The 10,750-nt window shown below is 36.0% G+C and overlaps 1 protein-coding gene across 1 annotated transcript in view; it reads right to left on the bottom strand.

Annotated features, from left to right (window-relative positions):
• LOC107746042 (EF-hand calcium-binding domain-containing protein 6-like) overlaps positions 1-10,750 on the bottom strand; it is a 31,278-nt gene that overhangs the window by 6,439 nt on the left and 14,089 nt on the right. The window contains exons 12-13 of the mRNA XM_016560096.1: positions 8,562-8,672; positions 769-868 (exon numbers count right to left, since the gene is read on the bottom strand). Of these exons, the coding sequence (XP_016415582.1) occupies positions 769-868; positions 8,562-8,672 (211 nt within the window). The remainder of the gene's footprint in view (positions 1-768; positions 869-8,561; positions 8,673-10,750) is intronic.

Genomic DNA, 10,750 nt, shown 5'->3' with positions numbered 1-10,750 from the left:
TTTTACTTTCACTTTCAAGATTTGCGATCGCACGTGATCGGTGTAGCCTACTTACCACACATTTTACAAGATCAGATGCTTGTCAGTGGTGGTCAGGATCTGTAAATCATTCGCCATCGTCCTCAGTCATCTCTCCTTACTCTGTTTATGTGGTAAGTGAAATCTTATGTACTGTAATGTAACAGGCTACTGCTAGCAAGCAGCTATGTCCCTTTAGTGTGGCTAGCGTTATTTTATTAGAACGCGCGTTATTTGTTTTCCGTGCCTTTCTGAATACAGACACCAACCCATCCCTGCACAGCCTGGAACATAACATTTATTTCCATGATCTGCCATTTTCGCTATTATCCTCGCTTGTTTCTTCACAATACCTGCAGAACTTCTGATGATTTGGCTGTGCAGGTTCGGCTGGCAGCTGGCCTAGAACATGGGCGGGTATATGCAAATGTTGGGGGCGTAACTATTAGTGATCCCGACTGTAACGTCACAATCGGTGTTATGTTCTGATTCGCCTATTTTTCAGTGGTCACGAGCATGCACGAGATTTACATAAGAAGGAGGAAACAATGGTGTTTGAGGCTCACGGTATGTCATTTCCATGTACTGAACTGTTATTATTCAACTATGCCAAGGTAAATAGTTTTCCATTCTATGGCACCTTTAAGAAATCTTACCAATACCAAACTTTTGAATTGTTTAGGTTGAAAAGCAGCATTGTACATCTGGGAATTTACAATTGATGTATTATGAAGTCACATGAGATCATACCTCATGGTCACTCCGATCCTCCTCTGAGCCCTTCTCCTCACCTGAATCATGGTTCAAGACAGGCTGGGCGGCTGCCTGGAAGAGGCTGGGAACTCCTTTCCTGAGGGAGCAAGAAAAAGTCCTTTGGTTTTTAGATCTTTTATTATTACTTCATACAATATAAGAGAAGCCCTGAGGAACCCTTAGAACGAGCGACCCGCTTTGTGCCGTTCTCGCTTGAGTGGCGAACAGGGAGAGCTACAAGACCTGACACCGAAACGGCCTTGCTGTGCTGACCGCTTTGAGAGCAACTGGAGTGGTCAAACCAGGCAGACACCTGACGGTCTTGAAGTGTTAGCGGAACTATGAAGAAGCACATGAGAAAAATCAGACGCACAAAGCCCAGCCTAGGCTAATGCATTCCCTGTGCGCTTGGATGGGTTGATGGGGGCCGGACTCGGCTGAGCGGATAGCCGTGGCTCTTTTGTGCTCAAGAGAGGACAACCACTCCTTAGGCTTTGGGGCAGTGATCTGGGCCATCTTAGGGCCACAGTCCGAACGAGGTGGGCGGACTGGTGGCTTGAGAGGTCATGGGCTAGAGCAGAGTTAGACACACTGTGTAAAGGAAGAAATAGAAGGGAGGGACAGAGAAAGATGGCGAGATTTAAAAGACAGATGCTTCAAATAATGTTGATAGCAGTTCAAAGAGACAAACTGCAGTGACACTGACTGCAAGAGGCATTAAGTTTGTGTTTGTGCATTGTGCCGATGACAACGTGAACGTGCCTTCAGGATTTTCTCAAGACAAACTGCTCTTTTCAACAGTTAAGCTGACCCGAATGAGCCAAAATAAGAGTTTACTGAAAGCTCGGTGAGAAAAGTTCCTGAAAAATGCAATTAACAAAGAGTGAGTCTCCATTTGCCAATCTGCTTGTCACAGCAGAACAGATATAGAGCTAAATACGGTTAATTCATCATATTCAGCGGTTGAGTCTATTAGTGGACCTGTCGGAAGCTGAGGGAAGAGACCTTGTGACCCAGCCACGGACATCTCAGCAGGACGCCCATGTCCAGCAGCCCTGCCACAAAACCAACACAGCAGGACGTGACATCACACTAGCATATAACACAAACAGACACTCAAACTAAAAGTGAAATTAACCAAAGATCCACCGAGTCAGGTTACAAGATTTCCCAAAACTTTTAACTCTAAAATCTAAAATGAAAATTTAAAATCGAGTTTTTAAAAGGTTTCATCTGAGTCTATGTAAGTGACTCCTATACGTTAAGCAGATATTTGGATGTGATGTTACATATGAACTGAAGGACTAAAATAAACTAAAAATAAAATAACTAAAAATAATAAAAGATATAACTGAAAATAAAATAGTAATAAATAGTAATAAAGTCAAATAAAACAGTAAAATATTTTTAAGTCATTAAATAAAATAAAAATAATGAAAAAATAAGCAGTTGAGTTATTTACTTATATCTAGAATACACTGCTATAGACAGTAAACAAATTAGCAGCTTTTGCATTTGTTTTCCAGATAATCACTCAAGGTAATTCACATGCATGTCTCTTTTATGCCCATAAGGGGGCACATGACTCTTAGTTTGACTTGCTAGAAAAGCTGAAAAAAACAAAAGAAATTCAAAACGTTTTAGTAAATTGACCCTTTCTTTTCTGTTTTATTTTTGCTAGGCGTGAAAAACTGATATCACAAGACTTCACTATTACACACACCAACAAAATTTCAGTTTGCTCCAGAAAAACTATAACTTAGTTCAGTATGCAAATTTTGATATAGGTATGGAAGAAAAATCCTTAAGGGAGCAACAACTTCAGTTTAACCTGATTTAATATTATATTTCCATTTTTATATTCAACCACTAAAACAATTTAAAGGCAATCAAAGACAAAAACAAACAAACAAACAAACAAAAACAACATATTATATATTTGTTTACACATTACAAAGTATAGTTTTTTTCAGGTTTCTTAATCATGTCAAAACATCCAATTACTCATGAAACATTTCCATCCTACTGATTGGAAGTGAAATTAGTGTTATTCTACTTAAATTATTATATATATGTTATTATACAAAAATGTAGCTGAGAAAATGTTTTATTATACATTGCCTTTAAAAATGTTCTCCCCCCATCTACTCGGTTCTGCCAGTTCAAACTGTATGATGAAGTAATGGTGGTTTTGAATTAAGACATTTTACATGCTAGATATTGCTTAGATTACTTTACATTCAGAATGCCACCCAAGTTCAGATCTGATTCAGAGTCACTGGAAGACCCCCTCTCTTCCTCAGACGACTGATCTTCAGAGAGGAGAGAGAGCGTGTTGTTTTAACAGACGAGGGGTCGGTTGAACTCCTTGCGGACCAACTGTACTCCGCAAGCTGAGATAGAGGGATTTGAAATTAAAAGAAGAGGGAGGAAGGAGTCCCATCACTCGCAGAGGCGAGATACAGACGCCCACAGAGATAACTGGTGAATGAATGGGCTGCTTATTTCGCTTTCAGTTCATCTCGTCTGAGGATGGATGGACTGAGTGAGGGAGTGAAAGAGAGGAATAAGTAGATGTGTGTGTGTGTAGAGAGACTACAAGAGCCACATGAGTGAGCTGCAGGAGCTCAGACTGAGAATGTATGTGTGTGTTTGTGTGATTTACTTTTGATAATTTACCTCAAAATTAAAATTCTGTCATCATTTCCTCACTTCCATGTCGTTCCACACCTGTTTGCATTTCTTACTACTAGACAAAAGAAGCTATTTTGAAAAATATTGTTTTGGACCCCACTGACTGTCATTGTATGGACAAAAACAGTTGGAATGTTCTTCAAAATATCTTCTGCTTTGATGTATGATATGAATGATACAACAAAAATACAGTGTGCTATTACTTTTCCAAGCAATCAGTCTTTTGATTTGACTCAACAATCTAAAACATCCTAGCAAACATCCACAACAACAGCAACAAGATAACAACCAAAATATAAAAACAAATCCAATATTCACTAATATTCAAAATTTTGGGGTTGGTAAGATTTTTAAATGTTTTTTAAAAAAAGTCTCCTTAATGCTTACCAAGGCTGCATTTATTCCATCAAAAAAAAAAAATACTGTAATATTGTTAAATATTATTACAAGTTAAAATAATCTTTTCAATTTTAATATATTGTAAAATATCATTTATTCCTGCGATGGCAAAGCTGTTTTTTTAACAGAAATAATTCTAATATGCTGACTTGAAACATTTATTAAGTGCTCAAGAAACATTTATTATTATTATTATCAATATTGAAAATAGTTGTGCTGCTTCATATTTTTGTGGGAACTGTTATCAGTATTTTTTGATGAATATAAAGTTTAAAAGAACAGCATTTACAGTATTAACATTTTTTTTTTTAAATAGAAATCTTTATTACATTAATCTTTATCACTTTTAACCAATTGAATGCATCCTGGCTGAATAAAAGTATGCATTTCTCTAACAAAATTGTTTACTATATATATGGTACACATGATAATCTTTTAAACATTCTTTCTGAGATATTATCTTTCTGCATTTTGTATACTATATTTTTTTCTATATCCACCTCTTGCAGTATTAATCAACACTTGATTAATACTTTAATCAAGTATTGTTATGTTCTTAATAAAAGGTTATATAAAATGCTTCTCAAAAAAATGTTGCTTTTTAATAATGTGGGTTTGTAGGTCTGAAAAGACTGACCGGATACTGTCTTTCCCTGATCAAGCTGCCTCATGCTTTCATTTAATTCAGTTTTGATATTAAAATTCATTTTTAGGTTGGTTTGCGGTTGATGGTCAGTTCGCCTGTCAATATCGACATCTGTAATTTTATGTATGTTTTCAAAGCCTCTTTCATAAAAGGAGTCACATTGTATAGTCACAGTGTGTGTGTGTGTGTGTGTGTGTGAGAGTTTGTGTGTCCAGTGTCCCCTACAGCTGCAGCTTCAGCGGATTATCCATCATCCACACGGCAACATTACACAAGTCGTTCTTTGAACAAAAGTCATGGCTGCTATTAATGAGATGGTAATCCCGGGCACCGCTACCTCCCAGATCTGCTTCCACTGACAGGGGAAGAATGTCCAAACGGCCTGCTCACAACACCCAGCACAACACTGAGGCCATTGTCAGCTGTGCTGGTCTGAGCCCTGGACCCAGCTCAAGAAGTTATCCCCTTCCATCCCGATCCTGTCCCCACACCCCCGTCTCAACCCCTTCACACCCCATGAATAAAAATTAAAGCTCTAAATGGGTGGAGGGAGGAGAGGAAAGAGAGAGAGGGACCGAAGAGAGAGAAAGAGGAAAAACAAAATGTTTTGCTGGAGATTAGGGTGGGGTATCTGGGATTTTGACGTCTGAGGTTCCCACACAAAGATCTGACATCTACCCATCCTATGACTGCTTGGTTTTTTTGGTCTCACCATAGGGACCACACAAACTGTGAGAAGCCCAACACCCTCTAAAACTATAGAGAGAGGCCGACAAATCAAGCTAAATCGAGGATGATGAAACTCTCTTAACACTACACATCTTCTAATTACCAAAAGTTTACAGTACAAAAAGACTGATATAGTTTAATCTTTCATGGTGGAGGTCATCAAAAAGTAAATAACTGATGATATATATTCATCAGATCTTTATACTTTTCAAACAGTAAGAACAAACATTAAGTCAAGCATGCAAATGTGCAGAAGTGAATACAGTGATGTGTGAAATTCGTGAAATTCATCTTAATAGATGGGGCTGTACCTCAAGATGCTTACTAGCCTCTCAAATAGTTAGAATTTCTTAAAAGCAACATATTTGTTTGAACTCTCAAAGAGGAATGAGAAAATATATTAAATTACAGTAAAATAGAGTAAAAACAGTAATATTGTGAAATATTATTACAATTTAAAAACAGTTTTCTATTTGAATATATTTTAAAATGTAATTTATTCCTGTGATGAATTTTCAGCATAATTACTCCAGTATTCATTGTCACATGATACTTCAGAAATCATTCTAATATGCTGATTTGCTGCTCAAGAAATATTTATTATTATTATTATTATTATTATTATTATTATCAGTGTTGAAAACAGTTGTGCTGCTTAATATTTTCATTTAATTAAATTTTTATTTATTTACTTATTTTATTATTATTTTTTAATTTTTGTGAAAACTGCAATACATTTTTTCAGGATTTTTGGATGAATAGAAAGTTCAAAAGAATAGCATTTATTTTTAAAAGACTGTAACGTTACAATGTCTTTACTGTCATTTTTTATATCAGTTGAATGCTGAAAAAAAAAATCATTCTGACACCAAACTTTTGAAACATTGATATATGATATGATATGATATGATATGATATATGATATGATATTTGCAGATAAGCGGTTGAGAAAGTCCAGCAGTAGTACATTTCCATTCCCTTTGTTTGTTACAGCAACACATTTTGATTTTTGTTTCTGGTCCAAGCTTTAACAAAGACACAACTAAAATGATTCCAGAATTTCTGCTCATTTTAAACACCACTTCATCACCTGGCTCCTGCTATTCTGGCTGATAGAAACTGATAGAAACTAACCTGGGCTGGGTGGCTTTGTACAGCAAAATCTGATATATCCTGACAGATAGATCTTATAACAAATATGATATTATTTCCATGTATACAAATGCATTCATTTTTATTGTTGCTATTAAACATCCAATATAAGGTACAATAATGTGATTAAACTCAGAAGAAAGCTAGAGCGGGATGTGAGCGGTGTTAATCTGGTGAGGTCTGAATGTTGACTAACATGTCAAAGTTTCACCCAAACAGAGGAAATGCCACACAGGATCTACTGACACTGGGATCAGGCCGCTTTAGCATGAATGATTTAGCATTTCTCATGGGACAGAGAGAGAACGAGAGTTTGTAGCTGTCATTGGCGGGGCATGGTCGGTCTTTCTCACTGTTCTCTGCGAGTACAGAAGTTCTAAAGTTTTCTTTCTCTCTATTCAGGAGGTCCCTTGGTGCATGGGCTTTTTCCCCACTGTTAGTATTACAAAATCCCCATTCAGAATAACCCTCGTCACCTGTCAACTAAGCCAGGCTGGTTTTCTAGGTCTTTATCCCATACACACACTGAGAGAAAATAAAATGAGCAGCTAAGCTTATACCCTGCCCCCATTTGATGCGTGCACGCACCCTAGAAATACACACACACTAAAAGCGCATGTCTCAGAGCTGCTACTCTAGCAGATTAAAATTCATTACCCTGGTCCATTTAAGAAACGTTTACATTGCGTTGGTTATTGTTGGTCATTCATTAGGTGGTTAGGGGAGTTCACATGGGTCCTCCAGGGTGGTCAGATCCTAATCCTCATATCCAACCATTTTTAAGCATCTTAGCACAAACACACAAATGTGAGGGGCTCATTGCAACAAATACGTACCATATATGGTTATTCTCATATTTGTCTATCTATATGTTCCCCAACAAATGTATATGTTGCATTTATTTCATCACTGGTTTACCACTGTTTTCAGCAGCATATATTTGAGTTCAAAAACAAGTTTAGATATTACAATATCTTTCAAATTCTGTTGATTCGGCAATTGTTCGGTAATTGACATTCAAAATTCTTTATGCCAGGACAACCATGGCTTTGAGTTTAAAAATTACTTGTTAAATTCTAGGATGATTATTCTTGCAAATCAGCTTCAGTCATATCAGTTATATATATCATAATATGTGTACAAGTGTTTGCATAAACCTAAACATTATTTTTAGGCTAACGTAGGCTATTTTTTTCTGTGGCATCCTACCAGACAAGCACAATGACAAAAATACAACAGCAAAGAAAAGAGCCACCCTGAAGCATAATGTCACTATAGACCTAATCTCTTCCCTCTTCCTGAATACAAATCACACAAACTGTTGTAGCCATATTTACCAAACACACACTAATAAAAGAATACTTTACGTTGGACACAATACAATTCCAATGCTTTTCATTTAAATGATGGCTTGTATTGTCTGCTGATCAGAAAATATTTTTAATTTTTAGTAAACTTAGTAAAAACTGGTTAATAAAACAGTACATATAAATGATTTGCAAAGGAAAAGTTGTGTTACTTCATGTTGTCTCTTATTTTTATATTTTCATATAATAATATTTTCTCTTAGATTTTCAGTATTTGGCTAGACAGTAAAAATGTAAAACAAAATCACTGTGATTTAACTATTTAAAAGTAAAACCTATAGAAATGTAAACGTGGCATGTCTGTATTCTTCATGAACTATGTTATATGCAGAATTACATCAAAATGAAAAAATATGTACAGTATATACAATTTCTATTCAGTGCCTTTTAGCTGTAGACTACTTTCTCAAATGGATGGTCATGAATTGAAACATCTAAATAAATAAATGAAACTATTGTTTATGTTATTCCAAATTCCATACTATTTTTCCATCAGTTATTGAGCTCTATGGAGTCAAATGTTTTTTATAAATCTCTGAAACAGATTGCAAAAGCCCATAAAAATGTAAAGAAGACTTTTTTTAAGCTTGAATGTTAACAGTGATGGAGACCTTGCCTTCTTACTAATTCCTCTAAGTCAATTACATTTGTAATATTTGTGGTACTACTATGTTCATATATTTAATTCTTGATTATGATAGCTACATTAAATTAAGAATTAAATTCAAAGCCAAATCCAAAGCTAGTGTGCAGTGAACAGTGATACAACAAATGCTGACCTGACCGGTCAAAAGGGCCTGTACCTGGTGTCAAAAGCTGCCATGAAGATCGGGTACTGCACATTTCCGTGGCGGTCAAGAGGGAGCCTGTCCAGCAGCTGCTCAAACTGAGGTTTGGAAATCTCCAGGCCAAACCTGTGGAAAAGGTCAGGGGAAGGTCAGCACGGGATCACTGATGCCACCGCAGCCCGAGAGTCCACTCATAGGGCTGGCCAGTCCAGCAGGCTTTAAGCATACGCCACTCATTGACCCTCTCGCACACTGCAGAGTCAAGAGGTCATAAGGTCAACTGCCCTCTTCACCCGGCCATCGCACAGAGCTGGACACACACTAGCCAGTCAATCAAGGGATTAGACTTTACATACACGTATGCACACCCTCAAATATGCACTCACACAAACTACAACCATTACTCGCTCCAGAAAACATAGATAAAGACAAATTAACTTATCAAAGATTATGAATTAAAAATGTGAGATTGTCCTTCAGATCTGACAGACACGGTCCACACTGACTACAATACTACATACTCAAATAAAGAGGATTATGGTGAGGTAAATGTGTTTTAAAGGACAGAGAGAAAAGACAGGGGAGTTTCAGTCTTTAGTAATTTGAGTAAATTAGGTTCTCACTCCATTTAGGACAACATAAGGCAGGGTTTTTCTGAGGGGGCACCAGTCACAGTCCTGGATTACTGTGGATTACTTTTGAACAATTTAGTAATTCAGCATATTCAGATGTCTGTTTAGTACAGTGGTTCACACAGGGGGCCAGAGCCCACTAGGGGGCCTTTTCAAACCTCCAATGGGGCCACAAGATAGCTTAAAATGATTTAAAATACATACATACATAAATAAACAAACACCATACATTTATAGTATACATTTTCTAACTATGCCAAGCTGTAAAATATTTTCTCAGGAGACATTGCTGGGAAATTTCTATTTGTGAGAGAGTGAGTAAATATATAAATACATAAAATCATGAAAAACTAGTCAAATAAATAAATGTAATCATGAACAACTAGTCATTTAAATTCACTTGCAATAAAAATCAATAAATGCTGAAGAACATTGTTCATGAAATTATGTAATTATGAAATTTAACTATTCATAATTATTTTATTTAATCAATTTAGTATTAATTATTTCATATAATCAACATATTTAATTATATTAATATTTAAAATGTTTAATATTTAATTGTTTAATATTAAATATTAATATGTAATAATGTTGATCCTAGTTTCTGTACATAAAAACATTTGAAAATGAGCAGCTGTGTTGTTACAACAGAAGTACCAGAAATATTTTTGAAGAAGATTCAAATATTGTGGCGGGAATTAGAGTCAAATAGGTTGAGAACCACTGGTCTAGTCGTATAGTTTTATCAAGCAGTCCTAACATAACATAACATTTAAATCATGTTTTATCTGAACTTAATCAACATTGTGCAGCCAACATTTTCATTGTGTGAAAAAGACCAGCTTTGATATTTTGATAGTGACTCTTTGGTAACACTTTAGGGAAAACTATTCACTATTAACTAATTGTTTATTAGCAAGCATATTACTAGCATATTGGCTGTTTATTAGTACTTATAAAGCACATATTAATGCCTTATTTTGTATGACCATATTTTAGATCCCTTAACCCAACCCCATACCTACACATAATTACTACAACAACTGCCTTACTATCTAATACTAATAAGCAGTAAGGAGTTTATTGAGGGAAAACTTAGTTAATAGTGAATATGTGTTCCCTATTCTAAAGTGTTACCAATATTTCTTATGTAAATGAGATTTTAATGATCAAGTTTGTAATAATTATCAACGGCCCCTTCCTGCTAAACCTTTTATACTTTACAGGAGTTATTAAAAGTTTAGTAACTCAGAAATCTCTTTTATTTCTATACAGAGCTGCAGTGGCAATGGTCCTGCTGACGCAGTTATGCTGCTGCTACACACACATTAATGCTTTAAAATAACACAACTGCAGTAAGAGCGTGAGTGAAGGACTGCTGAAAGAGAAGAGTGCAATTCTGAATTCTTACATTAGGCTACACTAACTCCATGGCATTTCCTCAGAGAGGCTTGCTAAAACAAGCTCAACACTCTCTAACCATATAGGGAAATGATCCAAGCTCAGGGCGAGAGACAGAGAGAGAGAGACAGACAGACAGACAGACAGAGAGAGAGAGAGAGAGAGAGA

This window comes from Sinocyclocheilus rhinocerous, unplaced genomic scaffold, assembly GCF_001515625.1.
Source record: "Sinocyclocheilus rhinocerous isolate Xijiao unplaced genomic scaffold, SAMN03320098_v1.1 scaffold288, whole genome shotgun sequence".
In the NCBI taxonomy this organism is placed as follows: domain Eukaryota; kingdom Metazoa; phylum Chordata; class Actinopteri; order Cypriniformes; family Cyprinidae; genus Sinocyclocheilus; species Sinocyclocheilus rhinocerous.
The sequence above is the reverse complement of the archived record's forward strand: the minus strand, read 5'-3'. Positions and strand labels throughout refer to the sequence as shown.